The sequence below is a fragment of the Barbatula barbatula genome (genome assembly GCF_947034865.1).
Source record: "Barbatula barbatula genome assembly, chromosome: 21".
NCBI classification, from domain to species: Eukaryota; Metazoa; Chordata; class Actinopteri; order Cypriniformes; family Nemacheilidae; genus Barbatula; species Barbatula barbatula.
In genome coordinates, this window is record NC_136784.1 from 9938744 (window position 1) to 9959386 (window position 20643).

Sequence of the window (20643 nt, forward strand, 5' to 3'; positions counted from 1 at the left end):
GCGGTTTTTCAGGAAATGGCAAAACATTGTGATTTACATATATGCATTCAGCTTTTATCCATAGCGACTTATATTGCATTGTACTATGCATTTGGTTTCTGACTATGTGCAATAAATATCCTGGGGTCGAACCCATGACCTTGGCGTGGCTAGGGACATGCGCAAACCACTGAGCCTATGATTTAATACTGTGTTGTCAAGCACTATTTAATACTTTTTATTGTTTAGATATTTGCAAAATATCACTCATATAACGTGACTAATAATAATTATTCATGGGAAAATATTAAGATATATATTAAGAAAATATTAAGAAAATATTAAGAAAATATTAAGAGGTTTCAGAAAAGATAGAGGGAGAAGGTTTCAGAAGCAGTTATAAAAGTTACATTGATATGTTTTTTGGCTTTGAAATTTGTATTGTGTGGTAACCTTATTATAAAAGCAATAAGGTTCTGGAGGCTAGTGCTTTATCGTGAATCAATCACGCCCCATTTCATGCCTTACTAAATACTATAATAAATTAGTAAACTTTTGTCCTTACAACTTTTTTATAGAGTTTGATGCAAATTCATTGGCTTTTTCCATTAAAACCACCAATAAAATCCATCACATTCCAGTAAAGACCATTATGGTTTCCATTGAAACCAATAAAGCTCCCATTATTACCATTACATTTTATATTACATTTTCCTGGTAATCCATGTGTTTTAGGTCTCATTTCAAAAAGGTTTGTTCACTATAAATAACGAATACATTTAATGTGGGGTTGCGTTGAGTTGCACTAGATGCTCATTGAACTAGGCTCATAAAACGAAGACATTCCAATGCAAAAGTAAGAATCTGAGCCTGACTTGCTAAACCAACAACAAAGCAACCGCCCAACCGTGCCCGAGGAGCCTCAAAACATCATCTACGTCACAGCTGGCATGTCATTCCCGTTCCTCCCAGCGTCCTATAGCGCACAGGCGCCGACTCGTATCTGCTCTGCACATTGCCCTTACAGACTCGTCACAAAGTCCTTGATGTTATCAAAGCAATTTGGGTCCGCTTTAATCATTGGGAAAATTGAGCCGCTCGTTTCTCTCCACCCCTCCAACTCTCTTCTCCGATCTCGGACGCAATCCAATCACTCATAAGAGTGTCTATTGATTGATGTAATCTTATTTGGATGTGAGGTGAGGGGAAAAACACGATTGATTGCTTTTGTCTGTGACACATGTTGCTCTGGGCTAGCGATGCGTATCTCCTTTCATCTACTGTTTAATCTCTAAGAGGAGTTCTTAGAGACCCCCTGGCACGCTCAGGCTCCCTTCCCGTCGTCTCTCGCGTTTCTCCGAGCAGGGTGAAAGCCCGGTGGCTCTGTTGCTTGATCTCTTCTTATCCTTCCACTTAGAACTCTATTTCAGCCCGATGCTCCTTTTAAAGCCTGAGCCAGTCAGCCGGGTTCAGAGCAGACGGCCTTCATCTGCGCAGCCGGTGATTACAGAGATAGCTCATGACAGCTCTGTTCATGTTTTAATACCATAATGTACAATTCAAGATCTGACTGGATAAAAGTAAAGAGGATACAGTTAAGTAAAGCGGCTCCTAGCTGGCGTGCGTGGAGTGTTACCGATCATTATTCGACAGGATTTTAATGAGACACGGGCAATCGCCAGCATCAGATTTCTGGAACATTTAGGCCCGAAAGGAAATTTCAAGGGGAGATAGCAAAGGCCACAACAGTAAAATCACCACTGAGATTATTATCAGTTCTCATTAAAATTATACTGCACTGTTAGTAGGATTCCTACAATTATACAGAAGTATATGTTCACATTAGAGTTAACAATAAATGAAACGCCTAGTTTTATAGATCCAATCAATGTACAGTGAAAAAAGGTACACCCTATTGTCAATATTCTGTTCATTCAGAAATATGTGACACTATTGAACGCAACGCATGCACTTACTGTGATAAATAGTAAATATATCAATAGACTGTGTCGGAATTGCTACGGTTTCATTTAAGAGGTCTTTCATAAAGTTAAGAGAGGACTAAAAGCTTGCTCTACATCATACCACATCTTGGAATATACATTGAGAGTTAATCTCTATTCTGTGACAAAACAAAATGTAGGAGGTATGCTGGAGAAATATCTAAAAAGCATTAAATCATCTGCCGGGAACGTCTTGTTTTACGGCTTAGCAAAATAATTACAACACACCTCTCTGTAGACCACTTCGCAAGATATAAACACTGGTCCAAAAGCACTTCTGGCTTCATTTTTTTTTAGTTTATTGTTAAACCTTACATATATCATTACATCTTATATTTGTTTAACATTTTGTTTCCGGTTATAAATGTTAGGTTGGTTGTATTTTGTTTAAACGTTTGTGTAGTGTTAAAAAAAGGGGCAGGAAACAGGAAGTTCCGGACAGCGTCGAATCAGAGTGTTCCGATGTTGTCTTTAACAAGTTGCACCACTCATAGCTAACACAAATGGTGCTGGCCTATTACTGTGAAAGTTTTATATTTAGCATTGTAAGAGTGTTCGCGTGAATGAGTATACCCTTAGCAAACACCATTCATTCCAAACACCAGGATCTAAAAATGTATCCAGTGACATTCAAGGACATCTAGAACCAAAGTACAAAACAAGGAAACAATCAAGGAACACTGGTACACGGCTGATAAGATAGCTAAAATAACATTTTATAGCAAAATAAAGATAGGATTATTTTGTAAATGTTTAAAGATATAATTAAAGGTTTTATGTTGAGGGATTACTCTGCATTAGTATTTTAACTGGCTCTTTTGCGGATTAACGTCCTGCAAGAGCAATTTTCACAGTGACCTTAAAAACGCTTCGGCGGTGGAACCCAAATCTCTCGAACAGTACTCCGTTTAATAGCTAGCTATGTTAACTGCACATTTGAATGAATCGGAGTTATGAAACGGTCTCAATATATGACGTCACCTGTGACAAGAGTGTTGGCTCATCTAAGCTCAGGTTCGGTCCTATTTTCTCAGCACCCACTTCAACCTCCACATTTTGAAACAAATGAAATGGATAGTTCACCCCAAAAGGAAAATCCTGTCGTCATTGCAAACCTGTATGACTTTCTTTCTTCAGAACACAGAAGATGATATTTTAAAGAACAACGGCAGTACCCATTCACTTCTATTGTAAGGATACTAAACCATTGAGAGGTCAAGCAAGTTTGACAAGAAGCAAATAATGAAAGATTTTTAATTTTTAGATGAACTCTTTAACCTTATGTAATGCTTTCTCCAAACAGACCAACGTTTTTAAAAATGACAATTTGACAGATATAAGATTCCTCATTCTCGTACTACATCTACCAAACTGTTTCAAACTGTTGGGTGTAACACTGCGACTCCAGTTCTTTGGCCCCGTGCTCTCACCCATATGGACACCACAAACACAGCTAATTTATCACTTGGGTCCAGCGCAATTACTCGGGAAGCCACCACGTGACAGGGATCAATAAGGCAGAAGGCGCTCGGCCATTGACTGCCGACCGTGACAAAGTGCCCCCGTGGCTTTTCGTGAATCCCCTCTATTGAGAAAGTGGATTATCAGCCTTTGTGAGCCTCCCTATTTTTGATTTACTGTTGAGGTGGGAATGGTATTATTAAGAGGCCTTTGTTTTACAAGGAGGAGCGGCACCAAGCGGGCCCGCAGCTAAAGTTAGAGTGGCAGATTGATGCTCTGACAGAGTAACTCCTCTTTATTATCTCATTACCAAACGGTTCACTCATTCATTTACTCTCGTACTCACCGCCAGTAGGGCCAGGTGGGGACACTAACGCTCATGCTGCTTGCGGGACTTCTCTGAGTGGTCAGTAGGGGGCCACAGTGTGTCGACTTTTTGACAGTCTCTGTGCAATTCCTGCACTTCTAACAGCTGACGGTCACTTGTGTGGTTTGGCCAAAGCTGGTTGAGGTTAAACCACTCGAGCTGATTCCGGATCAGCTGTTAAATGCAAATGTGCCCGTTTATATTAAGCATCCTACAGTTCCTTGACTCAGCTCTGGACGCCATCCAGACCGTATGCGGTCTACACACTTCTACCAGGCTTTTGTTAATTACTTAGACACCTTTGGGATGTCCTTTACCAAATGCACAAATAGGGGGAGGTGCCAAGTACACAAGAAAAGAGACAAATGCATACACGCACGTTTTCCAGACATGCTGCAGTAAAACCGGATAGGATAAGACCCTGCGTAATAGATTTTAGCTGCTTCGCTAGTATTCCCACACGCTGCAGCCCCGGCTCTTGGGTTTTCTCTTTTAATGGTGGTGGAGAGTCTGAACGGGGGACAAAAAGGGGTGAAGTCAGCAAAAACAAAATGCCGCCATTAAATCATCTCGGTGGATCTCGTGTCAGGACTGTAATAGGAAAGCCGCTCATCATCCGAAAGGTTACCGCTCTTCCTGAACATCCTCCTCCCCCTCTATCCACTCCCCCGGTTCAGACCGAAACGTGGGCCACGCTGTTCATCCCCCAAGACCCCTCGCACCAAACCACTGGACTGAGTATGAGCGATTGGGGCGCTCAGGTTTTGGTCATGCCAAAGTGATTCGATCTTTGGGGTTCATGCCAAGGCTTAAGAGATTCGGTGGGCCACAGAGATATAGCTTGTCACTGTTGTTGTCGTATAAGCACAAATGTTAGTCAGCTCGCTAGTACACTGGGGTTTTTGTTATGCCGTTAAATAGATTCTCCCATGAAAGCCTTCACTCTCTGGCTTTGGAGAGCTGGCTTGGCACGCGGAGAGGGAGACGACTGATGGGGAAGAAAGAAGGGTGTGTGCAGAAGAAAGCAGATGAGATGAGCGAACGGTGAGAGAGGAGAACAGAGAAAAAGAGAGAAGGAAAACAGAAAATAAAAGGAGAGATGGTCACTAATTGAGAACATTTAGAAGAACTGTAAACTAAATGTTTGGATAGATTCATTTTTAACCCTAACCTGGCCAAAATGTTAGAACAAAAACGATTTACTACAATTACAGGCACATTGTCATTTGAAAACGCATCCATTTTTCTTTGTTTGGTCTTCTTTCCACATTGAGATGTTATTTTTGTAAACCAAAACAATGCTTTGGATAAAAATAATCAAATTATTATAAATAATAAGCAACCTTTGTATTGTAATGTGAAAATAGAAGCTTTTCAAAAGCCATGACAGAGTTTAGTCATGTGATGCAGTTATGACCTATTCAGTCTAAAGAACAATGGGGAACAGCAGTTGATTTCAACATATTTGTTTTGGCAAGATTCACAGTTTACATTTTCACTCATTTTATTGTATGATGTTAGTAATAGTTCACCCAAAATGAAAATTCTGTCATCATTTACTCCCGGTCTTGTCATACAGTTGGTAACCGGACAGCACCCATTAACTTCTATTGTCTAGACACAAAACCAAGGCAAGTGAATAGGTGCCGGTTAAAAACATTCTTCAAAATAACTTATTTTAAAGTCATACAAGTTTGAAATGACAAAAGGGTGAGTAAATGGTGAACTATCACTTTGCAAGCACCAAAACGTCCATCTCACTGTCTGTCCATTTATAAAACTAGAGGCGCAACATTTTTTTAAATCTCACAAAGCATGTTGAATTGGTTAACAATGTACTTAAGCGCAATTCAGGGACATATGCATTTTCAAATGTTTCATTATGGATTTGTAAAGCAACACTATAGAACTTTTGCTGTGTTTGATAAGCAAAATTGTCTGTTACCAGTGTAGTAAATAACGTCGCTGTACAAGCTTCCCCGGGGGCAGCTCAATACACAAGAATTTGTTTGCTAATCTGGCGTATGCAGAAACGCTGTTTGGAAACCATGTAGCGCTCTTCCGCAGGCAGGGGATGGACGGGGCTCTGTGTACCGACCCGATCACACAACTTACAGAGTGTGGTTGTAGCCGCTATGAGGCTGCTCAGGTAGCAGCGGCAGTAGAATTTGTCCGGTTAAGAGTTGTTTTACTGCTGATATAATTCATGAAGACGTTATTTATAGTTCTAAAAACTACAAAGTGTTGCTTTAAATGTATTTGGATTAGTGTTGACCGATTCCCAGATCAGTACATGTAAACAAGTCATTTTGTAGATACCCTATATACCTTTAGTCAAAGTCAGTGTTTTTCAGTTCTGGTCAGAATAAGCTGCAAAATGGACCAGACTGAATGCCAATGGTCTTAATTTTGGCTTTGAAGAACAAAGCCCTGGCTGACACTCCCTGGTAGAACCGGACACCGATGCATCCCTAATGATAACCAAGAGACAACATAGCTGCTGGACTCGAATACCAATCTGCACAAGCCATTACCTGAGAATCATTCATCATGATAGCAATGAGGTGAAAAAGGCAAGAGTTTATTAAGGCTTGCATGATGCAAACGCCTTTGTCCCACGACCACACTCACCCAAATAATGCAGAGTTAAAATTCACACTTTAAATGCAAAACCACATCTCATCTCATCTCAAGTCACATTTATACAAACTACACAGCACAACTACAAAATCAAAATGTCATATGTACAGTTGATGAAACAGAGTAAAATTAAATCGAAAAATTAAGTTCAAAATATTCAAGTACAAATGAACGTTTGAAACAAAACGGCAGCACGGCGTATGCCAGAAACACTTAAGAAAGAAGGCAGAAGAGTTCAATACTTCAGTAGGCTGACTTAACAGACGTCCTGTAATCTAACAGGCTCCATCTACTAGCATTATCTCTACAAAGCAGATGCAATGTACGTGCCCCAACAAACACACACACACACACACACACACACACAGTACGCATTGAGCTATGTAAGACGGCTCAGTAGAACAGAAAGATAAAGCTCTGGCTGGAGATACAGCAGGGTTCGAGGTTAAAGGGCAGCTGAAGTCATCCAGAGATGGAATAGATGTATAAATTCCAGGAAGGAAGTATCTCGTCTGCTCCGGTGCGAGTAAGCAGTTTGAAAGGGCATGCGGGGCGAGGCTGTCCCTTGTGGCATGAAGATAGAAGCCACAGGATACCGTCATCTGTCAGCCGTCCTGCCTCGGAATTAGGCAGCTAGGCTGTCAAAAGTGCAAGACACGCTATGAGGGAATGCGAAGGAGGGTGGATTGTTCAGATACTAAGCAGAACATACAAGACTATGACTGTCCAGCCAAAATACAATCACAACTCATTGCCAACTAAATAACTTTAGTTTTAACATTCTATGACGTTATGGAGTGAAAAGTGCCAGAAAGTTATATTTAGGGCTGTCAAACAATTAATTGCATACAGAATAAAAGTATAATTTATGTCTGTTCTGTGCATCTACAATTTTTATTTATAAGCACAAAAACATACATATACATGTATATATAGACATGTATATATATATATATATATATATATATATATATATATATATGTAGGAACTATTTAGACACATTTAATTATATACCAATAATTGAAATTGTATATAAATTGAAATAAATTAATTTATAATTTTTCTGCAATATATACATGAATGTGTGTGTGTTTATAAATACAAAAGGAGTATGCACAGTAGACAGACGTATATTATGTAAACACAAACTTTTATTCTGGATGCGATTAAACCTTGAACCGGAAGTTGCGATCGTATTTACTTCCATATTTTGACGCATTTCCGAGTGAAATGGAATTTTAAATGAGAAATTTCTCTGTGATTTCAATTAGGATGAATAGTCATTACAAGTGTATTTAAGATTTTAAATGAAGATTATGAGGGCACACGATTTTTAAAAAGAGAATGACCCACATTGATAAACTATTTATAATAAACGCTGCAATATATCATGACATTTTTTTTTCTTCACTGGGACTTTTTTTCACTTCAATCGCTTGACAGCCTTAATTATATTTCACCGCAAAATCATATAAAAAAATCATTTTGAGCTGAAAGAAAACTTTTTCATAAACCATAATTTTCTGCATTTAGATGTGATAATTTTATTGAAATGTAGCAAAATATCGCCCTAAATTATTGTTACCGCAATACAAAAAAGTTTTACTATGTAAAAGAAAAAACATATTTCGATTTTGTAGTGAAATATGACTTGGATATGTTTTTGTGAGATTCACCCGTTTACAAATACTACGCTTTGTTAAAACTACAGTGCAAGTACAGATATTACCATATTGACCTATATAACTGCACCACAACTAGTAAAAATTATGCTACTGATTCTAATTTCTACTTTTACCCACAACTATACATAGCACAAGAAAAAGACAGCAGAGTCAAGAAACAAAAGCATTAAAGCGTAAATTCATCAAAAAATCTAATTTGTGTGATTTTCTACTCAACCTCATGTTTTAAGACCTCCCAGCCTCTTCGAAGCACAAATAAAGATTTGTAGGGACATCGGCGAGATTTCCAGGCCTCCTCATAGACATAACAGTCATACTTCTTGTCAAGGTCCAGAAAAATACTAAAGACATCATTAAATTGGTCCATCCGCTCATAGCGGCTCGATTTTTTTCAAGCAACGGGAATGCTTTATGTGTGAAAAACAGACCAAAATAACGACTTGAATCAATATATTATCGTTATATGCCCTATTGTAAGGCAGTGTTCTGACTGACAACCCGAATGCCAGTAAACACGGAGTTGCGCTTCCGGGTTGTCAGTCAGAACAGCGGCGTCCAATAGGGGCAAGGGCCATCTAGACGTATATGCATGCGTTAAAGTGCTGTCATGTACTTTTCTGGACCTTGGCATGAAGTTCGACCGTTATGTCTATGAGGAGGCCTGGAAATCTCAAAGATGTCTCTAAAAATCTTTATTTGTTCTCCGAAGACGCTGGAATGTGTTAAAATATGTTGAACGTCATGGGGTGAGTAAAATAAAATCACACATATTAGATTTTCCTTTAAATGCATTTACAATAAAAAGAAAGTAAGACAGGCAAGACAGCGATGAGAAGCACAAGTGACTCAGTCAGCACATATCATGTGATCAGAGGATTAGTAGTGTGTGCCTTTGTAGAGCCAACATGAAAGAGAAAGTCCAGAAGGCCCGGATAGCAACTGGGCCAGATGCCAGTGAAGCACTAGCAAAGTTGGTGGAAAAAGGCCGAAAATCTTAGATCCGAGATAATCCGCAAGCGTCACTGTTCATGTATTCCAGTATATCACCCTACAGGCAAGTACCTCCAAACTGGCTAACTGAGTATCCTTACAGACTTAAATCCCAAAAGAATCCTTTTATAGTGTCCGATGAGGGTTGATCTTCCCCCAACGCAATCGTTCATTTTCAAGTCCACATTTGATCGTCTTTTCACAAAACTCGTAACGGACCATCATTTAACCATGATCAGTTCCATGGCACGGTCCGCTTTGGGTAGAGAACGATCGAAGGTGGCGGTTACAGGTGCCCATCTGCGACTCCTCCCCGACCCCAATGCCGCTCTTCCAACGAGATATTTCCCTCTCTCTCTCTCTCTCTCTCTCTCTCTCTCCCTGTCTTTCTCTCATCTGTCCTTTGCTAGAGAGGTGGGGAGGAGATGCTGCCCGGCTCTCAAAACCTGTTCAATGCAAAGATAGAAAGAGTCAGGCCAACACGCCTCACACCACAACCGAGGCCAAATACCTGCTAACCTGCTTAGCAAACATTGCATATTTATGTCTCCTACATCAATGCATTGTCTTGAAATACTTGTAACTTTCACTTACCCTGACAGGCCACTCCAATTATCCGAATACGGCTCGGAGTTGGCGACTGTTTGTCACTTGTATTATGTAAGTGTCAATTAAAAGTCTCTCTGCGTATATTTCAACGTTACCATAGAAATGTTACAGCATTAAAAAGCATGACAGCATATGTTAAAGACAGACAATTGATCTGAATCTGTGGCTTATGTTTAGAACAATCCTGTTCATACAATGGGAAATGTGACGATGGTAAATCAGACAGCTCATTAATGCCATACCAAGTGAGCAAATACGGAGAAGGCACCGATCAGCCATTCGCACATGCATGGAAGAATCTTTAAATTGATGCTTGAACTTTAATCATGAGGAGACTATAAACCCCCAGATCAAACATGCTCTCGCGCGGCGCGTGAGCTTACCCACCTCACTAGGTTTTCATTGTCGCCTGGTCCCTTGCAGGTGGTGCACTCGGTCCGCGTGTCATCGGCTTTGGGCTTTTTCTGCAGGGCAGACTGCCTCTGTCTGCGCTCCCGCGACGACGGTTCCTATGGAAACACAAGCTATTAGAGACGAGCGCCATGTGTGTTTGAATGAGACTGGTGAGTGGAGAGGCCTGAGATTGCTGTGTAAACATACACAAGCTGTCTTCCTTCATCACGCTCTCTAAATATTAGAGGTAGATGAGTGAGATAGACAGTCGTAAAGAAGTGTGTGTGGGGGGTGAATTCTCACCTCAATCTTCTCTTCCTCGCATATGGAGGTTCTCTTCCTCTTCTGGCCTCTGGTTCTCTGGTTTGGGCAAAATAAATATATTATTATAAATATAAGGGTATCATAATACTGCACATTTAACTTTTACATTGTTGAATACAATTGGTACAATAGATTCTTTTATTTAAATCCTTTTGGGGGGGATTTTGTTGCTGTCCTTCAGAAACCTTGGATGTCCAAATTCCTTTTTTTTCAGGAAATGAAAAAACACTGTTCTGTTTAAATGATTGCATACGGTGTTGTTAAAGTTGACAAACACTTTTTAATTATTTTTATTGGTTATATATTTGCAAAACAATGACAAGCATGAAGGGCGACTAGTAAAACTTATTATTTATGGAAAAAAATGTTTAATGAAATAGATTTATAATATGGAAATACTATGTTTAACAAGGACAGCAGGAATTTGTTTTGATACATTATAGAAATTATTTAAAGAATAGGTTACCCAAAAAAGATATTGTATTTCTAATGTCACTTCAAACCTGTATGTCTTTCTTTCTGCTGCAGAGCACAAAAGAAGATAGTTTGAAGAATGTTGGTAACTAAACAACTCAACCACTGAGACATTTCTCGAAATATCTTATTTTGTGTTCCACAGAAGAAATAGTCATGTACAGGTTTTGAATGACATCAGGATGACTAAATGGTTACAGAATTGTTATTTCTGGTGAAATATACCTTTTTTGAGCACTGAAATAAATGAGTAAGATTTACATACGAAATTGCCTAGGTCAGAGGTATTAAAAATTTATTCAAAGATATATAATAATAATAATGCTGATGAAAATGACATTCAAAATAAAAATGACAAAAGTGCAAGAGGCAAGCCAAATTTATTGTCCTATTTCAGCTTCTCATTTCACTACCAAAACACAGTGTCTACAAAATGTCTTGTAATTTCTTCACTTCCCAATTCACACATGATAATACACTGGATTATAACAAAACCACCAACTCAAGGTAGATTGCATTGTAAACAATGCCATTGACTATATTGGGAGAGATTTGGTCCAGTCACATTGCAATGTGCTACATGTGTTAGATTATACACAATAACCCCCCCACACCCACACACAAAAACAAATAATGCCAAAAGTTGATAATAATGATTTATAAGCGTCTTCAGTCCTATCATAAACAGGAAAATTCGATCTGAAAAGCCACTCAGGTGGATTGTATGTGATGCGGTTTAACCCCTGTTGAACAGAACAAAGTTTCCTGGTCTGTTCGTAAACACATCAGCTGGAGACTCGCTGCTCACTGTAGCTGCTAGAGATGTCTAACAGTGGTGCTTCTCTCTAATCCAAATCTCTCATTCAATCCGGCTCCCACTCCTGTGACAGAGGGATTCAATCCTTTTGTTTAGAGCCAAGCCTCTACCAGTGCGTACATAAGGCCATTCTGCAATTGGGTCACCCCTAACTGTTAAATTGGATTTTGGTGTGTGCCACGAACCGGAATCGAGCTTCCAAACTCAGTTTTCGTGTTCGCATTTGTCTTGTCTACCATCGAAAGATCGACTCTTCATCTCCATCAGCGGCCTATCGACGAAAAACAAACTCTCAAATCAAATCAAAAGTCTGCGTCTTAACGCAAACAGGCGCACGGCGGTGCCAAGCTGGGGCTTTTTAAAAAGGGAAGAAAAAACGACAACATATTTAAACAGATTGTGAAAACAATTGCATCTGTCGCCTTTGGCTTGCCACCACACGGCAGATGGAACACTTATCATTATAAATGCTAACTGCTTCCGCACTGCCAACTGGCACTTAAATGCCTCTGCCACTTCTCCCTCGATGGTAGCACCAAACAAAGGCTCTCATTTATTTCATTATTCCTTCATTATGGCAGACTCGATTAAGGTAATTTAGATCGGTGGAGAGCTCGCGTCGAGAACCTCGACTTTGTAACGGTGAAGCGCTGTAAACAGGGTCAAGGGCTGACGCAAACAGAAATCTTCGCTTGGAACGGCACGGGCGATTCGGCTAAAACTAACTTTTTAATTAAGCACTTTGCATTGCTGCATCTTTAACAAGCATTGAATCAATTTTCACAGAATTGGAAAAACTACTGGTGCATACCGAGGCAATGCGGTGATTCAAAGACTAATGGCTTACGATTCGGGATGAATACGCAAAATAATAAACAAAGGAGGTGTCTGAATGAATACTGTACTACTGAGTGCATTTTTAGATGTGAATACTTTTAGGTTTTAACAGTGGCGAATCCAGGATTTTTTAAATGCAGGGGCCACAATTTACAGAAAAGGGGCCAAGCAAACTGCGCAATTTTTTCATTTTTCAATTGCTGCTGGCACTACCAGATTTGGGAACAAAACACTGGAGATGAGTTGCAGGTTTATTAATGATAAAGATACATCAGAGATGAGTAAAGGTCAGTAAGTAAGCCAACACGACACAAAAGTTTGATATACCTATAAACATACTTTTGGTGTGACCAAATAACTTTTGGTGTGACCAAATACTATAGGGTTAAGTGTCAGACAGTATTATCCGTCCCTGAACTAATTGACTTCCCTGAACTATGCAACCAATATGTGAATCCTATATTTAATCGAGCTGCTAAACAATTAAGGTCAACTGGCTGATAAACTAGTGTATTGTTGTAGCTGCAGGGCTCAACAAGGATATTTTCACTGGCCCTGCAGAAAAATATCGTTGTTTTTGACCAATCATGTTAACTTACGACACAAAAATTCAAAAACACTTGAAAAGTGGTGCGGACAGAGATGAAAAAAACAATACTTTAAATAAATTGTGTCTGTAATAACTCGTTGGGAATATTTATCATATAAAGTGGGCAGTCCGTCCACTGGCTACTCCACCTTTTGATTCCAGCTCTCACAGTATGTGGTTTTCAAACTGGGGAAGGTCACTTGGTTGTTGCGGTGCATTATACTTTACAATGCAAGTGTGTGTTAGAAGTCTGGAATAATGAGAAAACATTTTGCTTTGTACACTTTTTGTCTTTAAAACAACCTTTTAGGTCTTTAGCCAGAAGACGTTCTTTTGTGGTTGTTTGAATACCGTTAACCGGATGAGCGTATACACCACAAACACATTCCGATCTAATCTGTTTTCGACTTCTGGAAGTGGTAAATCGACAATTTCAATAGTTTCACACCCCGTACACCTGTATTTAACGTCGTCCACTTGTGATCGGATAGACCAAAATGCATATAAGGTGTAGGCTAAAGAGGCCCTGAGAGGACAGGGGCACTTCAGGGCCCAATAATATTTCAACCCCTAGATCTGCCATTGGGTTTTAATGCAGTTGCAACCCCAAAGCCTCTATGATATTGTGGTTCCTAGACTTGATTCTGGTCCCTTGTTCAATGTACAGTAATTTTATGGGATGAAAATGATCTCATAAGCCACAAGCCCGATCGCATACAAAAGCAATAGCCACTCTGCCAGAAAACTTAAAATTAAGCATTGAAGTGCCAAATTTGCTCACTGGCCCAGGAATTACGTACCAAAGTTAGAAACTTATGGTAGACAGCGCTGCATGACCTCCAGAGCCCTCTGGCTTTTAAAAGGACACATAAAGCTATTCAAATCAAATTATACAAAGTCTGAACAAAATCTCAGTGTGTATCAGTCATGAGAGCCATTTCAGTTTACCAGGAGGGCCAGGACTCAGTAGCATTAAAAAAGTACGGCACATGGGGAAGTGATGTGGCACCGCTGACTCCTGAACGGAAAGACGCGGGGAGTCGATCAGCCGGCCATGATAAATCTGAAAACAGCTTTACAAAGGCTTGCCACAACCAAACCGACTGGTTAAGGGAAATAAAAATGCAAAGCAGGGCATCGGCACACGCTGGAGTGCAAGTGAAGATAAATTCTGCAGTGAAGCATCTTTCTTTGGCTAAGTTTAGCTGGAGCTACAGAGCAAAATAAAAGCCTTTTAATCCAGCCTCCCTCTGCCCAAGCCTTAGCGCACCTTCTGGGCAAGAGTCTCAAAGACTAAAAGGAAAACACATTAACCCTGCCTGGGACGCACTCAAACGCACATGCGCACAAATAAAACAAAGAAAAATGTCCGTGTCATTTTTTCACTTTTTCCAGCCAAGGCAAGCATCCGCATTGCTGCAGAAGACATAAAAACGGTGCTTTACTTTCTAATTCGGCTTAAAACGAGAATGGTGAGGCTTATTGACAAAGCTTTAAAACACAAGGCTGAAAAAGACAAAATGAAGGAAAGATGTAGAGCTTGTCTTTTCTCCGATAGATATCTTTTGTCTTCCTTAAGGGGATCTGGGCTGCCGGAGCCCTATCGCAAGATCAGAGAATGCTGGACAGTGATAAGTGGAAGCCACGGAGAGCCTGAAAGACAAGCCCTATCTCAAGTCTGAAAAAAACACACAGCTCGATATAGGGCTGGCACAACTAGCGGCATTGCGCACACAGCCATGATCATAGACTGCTACGGATAACTGCTCTGTTCCAAAGCCTAGTGAACATTTTAAAGCATTACAGATAACGCTACATCCTAATATGTATACGTTTATCCAAAATCTTTCTTTCTTCTGCAGAACACAAAAGAAGATATTTTCAAGAATGTTGGTAACCGAACAGTGACTTTGACCAATTGACTTTTGGACAATTTCATTTTGTGTCCATACGATAGAAGTGAATGGGTCCCGCTGCTGTTCGGTAACCAGAAATACTTCAAAGCATCTTCTTTTGTGTTCTGCGGAAGAAAGAAAGTCAAACAGCTTTAAGCAGAGTGATATTCATGTCGAACGATGAGTGTCTATATGAGACATTCCATCATAGTTCCTAATGAAGTCCCATGACTATCGGGATACTGCCCTAAAGATTTTTTTAAAACAGTTTGCCAAACTCTGAATAGTGTGAATTTTAAAACCCCTTTTCCGATGGGGTTTTTACTAATAGTGTAATTATGGCTGTATCTCAGTTTCAAGGTAAGTTTATAACACTAAAGATAATGGAGTGTTTAGGTTGTTTTGACCTTGTATCTCTTAACTAAAGCTCAAGAGACTAAAGAACAGGTCAATTAACTATTTTAAGTGAGGAGCGAGAATCAATTTCAAGTCAATGAATGACTATTTCACCTGAGGCGACAGTCAAACCATGATTAAGAGGGTGAGATTGAGGTGCAAAATGAGTCCAGGAAGTTAAATTGTCCCCCTTTTCCACCAAAATTATGATAAGGCTATAACCAGTGCTTGGATTGACTTGAAAGCTGAACAAGGATGTAAGTGACAAGGTAAGCATGAGAACTTTTTATAACCTTCTTTTTTTATGGAAACGGTCAAATTGAAGACAGACATTGGTATCGCACAAAATTAATCATGTGTATCAGTGATGTTAATACTCACTGTCCCTCTCACTTGAAGTTTTTTTGGATCTGGGCTCATTTCTTGAGGGATAAATTTGATCGGTCCCTTGATCTGCCTCCTGGACCTTTTAGTTCCATCCGGTAGCGTCTCCATGGCAATGTCTGCATCATCACTGCTGGCCTGGTCGCACTCAGAACATTGCCTGGAAAAGGACGTGAAAGAGAGCGAGTGATAAAGGAGTTCTGCTGCTTTCATTTGACCTTATTGATTTCTCAATCGGGAGAAATCTTCGAGATGAGAAAGCGGCTTTCAAGGTCTGTGTCAACTTTTTTCATCGTAAGCTGATGCCTTGTATTCGTTCCAACAAAAGGTTTGTTAAATGTAACACACAAACAATATATAAAATTGGAAGTGAAGGAGGAATGGGTGATTCTTTAGTGAGAGCAAAAGCTTTTTGATTATACAATATTACTGTCTCAGGGGCAGGCGGTTGCCAGTAATTAGGTATGACTTGGCCCCCCGCACCATTTTATCTTTCAAATGCTTTCTAATTTCCATCCAGCAGCGCGGAACGGCATCACGCTTTCTTATTCATGGATTAAATGAATTACTCGAATCGGCAACGAAAGCATTGGGTACAGCTTGACAAATAAACAAAATACACGCAAACTGTGGAGCTCTACATACATTTCCAAAGTGACAGTTATCACAACCTTATAAAAGTGAACACAGAAAGACTTCTCAAGCATTGCAAATGGAGTATTACTCTTAGGCCATGTTCACACTTAACACTTAGCTAAAAAAGTTGACAAGCACTTTTTAGTAAAAAAAACAGAAGCTAGCAGCTTCTAAAAATAAGTCAAGTCTGAAGATGGCCTTATGCTGCGTTCACACCAGACGAAAATGAAGCGTTAACCGCGAGTGTTTTACATGTTAAGTCAATGCAAAGACGCGTTAAACATTCTGCGGCGTGATTTGTGCGAATGATGGGGTGCAAATTAAACGATTAGCGCAAATAACGTTATTCACACGTTTGACGCGCATTATCCGTGAATTGAATATTTTTTACTTTGGCAGACATTCGCGCCACGTTAACCAATCAGGAGCTTTCTATAGTACTGACATGATTATGACGTAGCGAGCGCAGGACTTATATTTAGACTGATCGAATTAACACTGTCTAACTTTAAACTGTTATATTATTTCAGGGTATATACAGGAATCATGGAGCTAAATTTGATACTTTTTAAGACCTTTTTCAAGACTCTTTCCATACATTTTAAGACCTCATTGCCACTTTTTTGTTTTAATCGGTTACATTGGCGATACTTTAACTTACATTTACGTTAATGATTGTGAGATAGCACAACCAAACAGTCTAAGTTTGTAACAACTGCTTATTAATTAAACCTAATTTAGAAGGGTGGGAACAAAGCACAAAAGAATTAATTGAGTGACTAATCCAATGCAAGCGCTGATCTGATGTCTGCATTTTCATCTGCAAGACATCTGGCAGATGCTGTTTGCTCATCTGCCCTACATCTCTGACACGTCTGCTGTTCTCTAGAAGAGGTCTGTAAGATGTCTATGATTTAGAATGGATGTACAACAGCTTTTTCTAAGATGCTTAGCAAATGTTTTTATCAAGCATATGTTTTCCAGATATACAGATCTTTAGCAGGCATCTTACAGATGTACCTGTGCTATCTGGGAGGTTTATCAGAAAGAGAAACAAGGCTACGCTAAACGCCTTCTTACACAACAGAGCAGTACTGTACACCTAACGGTTATTTTCAGAGATGGCCCTCAGCCATGGTTCTAACTCTTTATCCTCCAACCATGTTGTTTAACAACCGGGTGTAAATGGACCTCACACTATATGCCTACCCACTCAATGATTTGATTCAAGCAAGGATGCACGGATGTGAAAATTCTTGGCCGAAGCCGAATAAAAATAAAACACTTGGCCGTATACCGAATACAGCTTTTCTTATTTTGCCATTTATTCACTATTGAATAAACTGAAAGGTAAAAAAAGCTTTTTATATTGTATCCTGCTTTTAAATATAATACAATATAACTTAAAATAAATAAAATTGAGCAAAACAAGTCCCTGTTGAAAAAAACAGCATATGATGGTTTGGTATGTTTTGATGCTGGTTTAAGCTAGTCATGTACTGGTTTAAGATGGCCATGTGCTGGTCCTTAGCTGGGGCATCTTTCTTGGAGACGGTGTGTTCCTTGATTGGTGGGTGTGTCAAGAATGTCAGCCCAATCAGCAGCAACATATACGTATATAACCGTGCGGTATTAAAGAGACAGCTCGCACAATGGGTCCAAAAATGTGTCCGCCGCAGCTCTGTATAGGCAACAATCAAATATTTTAGAAGACATGTATTGTCCAGTATTCAACACGTATTTATACCCATTTCGTCTCCAAACATTCTTCTAAAAGAACACAAAATAGCCTTTTTTCCATTTTTCCTCCGATTCCAGTCAAAAAAAGTTTTGCAACGTTTTGTCAGGGCTGAATACAGCACTGGTTGAAGTTGGTCAAACCAGCATCAAAAATATACCTTTCCCAGAATATGCTGTTTTTCAAAAGGGGTAGGCTAAATTAAAACAAATATAGAGCCCTCTCCCTTCTTGAATAGCCTATATTAGGCCATTAACTGACCGCTGAAAGAATGTACTGTACAACAAGTGTCCTTCAACATTATAAGCTAAAACTATGAATAAACGAAAAAGGCGGAGTTATTATTGGCTACACTGCTAAATGATTTAAAGAAAAAAATCCATGCAAGCAATTCGGACTGACAACCATTTCAGCTAACGTCACTCCTTCAAACTACTCCCACAAAAGCTGATTGTTCTCTCAGGTGGACTTGTACCGGGGAAGCATAGAACATACTTTGAAAGGTGTAAAGTACAGGGAATTGTGTGCACGCGACCACTGTATGATGTCAAAGGATGTCGCGAGTGTTGGGGTCACTCTCAGACCGCCCGCTCCAGTCTGAAGTACACAAGTTACCGATCGGTAAAGGCGCATTCATCCAGACATTTACTCCAGCGTGACAATTTCCATGCTGTGTGTCTGCGGACATGTCTGCAACATTAATAAAGCGTGCACCCCTCTATCTCTCTCTGTGCATATTACATGTCATGCCTTTTTTTGCTATTTTATAGTTCGGTGCATCCCTACTTTAGACAAATATGAAAAAACTATACAAAATGTAATAACTTGGAAATGGCATTTAAGACTTTTTAACGGCCTCAATTTTCTCTAAATGTATTTATCAACTTTTAATGCTTTTTAAGACCCCACGGACACCCTGTATTTAAATGTAGCCCCCCATTGCTTAGAATTTGATTCACCTTTGACCCTGGGTTGCTTTTTAAGTTCTCACCTATGCTAGGCTCTTATTAGCTGCGTTTCTTTGTTATTCAGACAAAGTTATGCATTTCAAATAGGGATGCCCATATTGACCGTTTAACCATTAACCGATTAATACTATCAGTTAAACGATTTAAAATGTATGTTTATTTTAAGTTTAATAATATTTTTAAAATAATAATATAATTTAATAATGTGTTTTTAAATAACCATCAAATCATACATACATTTTAGTGTTCTGTATTTAGAAAGAGAAAATTGCAATACATGTGTTAACTCCAGGAGTGTGCAGACGCGTGCGACCTGGTCTAAATGCCCTCTGAACGTTTGAGACAGACAAACTGGACAAGTGTTATTCATCTGGTTGTTGAGGCCACATTTGTCACAGCTTTTCTCCTCCTAACAGAGTGCACTGACAGCTTTGCCCAAGTTCGTTGATGTACCGTGTGCTTTGGAAAGGAGGAGAAAACGTTGCGACCCGTGGATTCTCTGCGTTCTTTTAGACGTAAAAATACGAATGTGAAATATGAATAAGTATTAAATAATGTTTGTTTGCAGATCGGATTTACATTTGTTTAGCCAAGACACATTTATGTGGCAAAGTGCGCTCTTTGGACATTGATCCTGGATGCTGGAAAGCAAGTAAAACTTGCATCGTTTAGTGCCACTCTCACCAGTAGCTGTTTTTGGTCTTCTTCGGCATGCGTGTGAGGGGAGGGTCCAGGCAGCCCAGGTGGTAGTGCAGCTTACATGTGTCACACAGCAGTAAAAGATGCTGGTCCTGGTTCTTCTTACAGATCCCACAACTTCACACAGAACACAAATCACTTCATATTCATAGCAATTCATAACAGGAAACTCTAATATTATATATATACACTAAAATATCACTTTTAAGACATTATGCAAAGACATTTTATTTTGACAGATTTTATATATATATATATACTTTATGATTTGAATGAACGGGGTCCAGGGTGTTGTGACTGATGCTTGACACCTGCTATCATTCTGTACAGTATATGCTGTAAACTGACCTGTAAAGCACAGCAGGTAGGTTAGACGATTTCCCTGGTGATCCTCCCTCTTTCTTGCTTGGCTTTCTTTCTTTAGGGGCTTTCAGAACTACAGGAGAGTTCAGTTTCTACAAAGAAAGTGCAGCACTGACATTTAGCCACATATAAAAGAGACACAATCATGTCTGAACTTGATCTTTAACTTTCTTTTATGTAGTGTGTGTAAGCTAATGTATATATAGTACATGCATTTATTGATACTGTAGCAGCAAAAAGCCAGCGATCGTGTTTGACAAGAGAAAGAAAGTTTCTCCATTAAATACTCGATATATCTGAGCAGCATCGTTTCTGTCTGGGTTAATTAGAAAAATGATCTGGTAGGAGCCAGCTTCCCTCCAGATCCGCTCTAATCTGGGTGTCCTCAATTCAGT

General features: G+C 39.5%; 1 protein-coding gene across 5 annotated transcripts in view; it reads right to left on the reverse strand.

The window, feature by feature from the left end:
* phf14 (PHD finger protein 14) overlaps nt 1-20643 on the reverse strand; it is a 66741-nt gene that overhangs the window by 16367 nt on the left and 29731 nt on the right. For 4 of the 5 annotated variants that reach the window (XR_013788138.1, XR_013788139.1, XM_079484602.1 and 1 more), the window contains exons 12-16: nt 20234-20340; nt 19871-20002; nt 15842-16004; nt 10432-10488; nt 10123-10244 (exon numbers count right to left, since the gene is read on the reverse strand). Coding sequence is in view for 3 of the 5 variants with exons in the window: in XM_079484602.1 (XP_079340728.1) it covers nt 10123-10244; nt 10432-10488; nt 15842-16004; nt 19871-20002; nt 20234-20340 (581 nt within the window). In the remaining 2 variants the exon portion in view is untranslated. Of the gene's footprint in view, nt 1-7974; nt 9573-10122; nt 10245-10431; nt 10489-15841; nt 16005-19870; nt 20003-20233; nt 20341-20643 lie in introns of those variants that run through there. The other variant, XM_079484604.1, reaches the window with a different exon arrangement.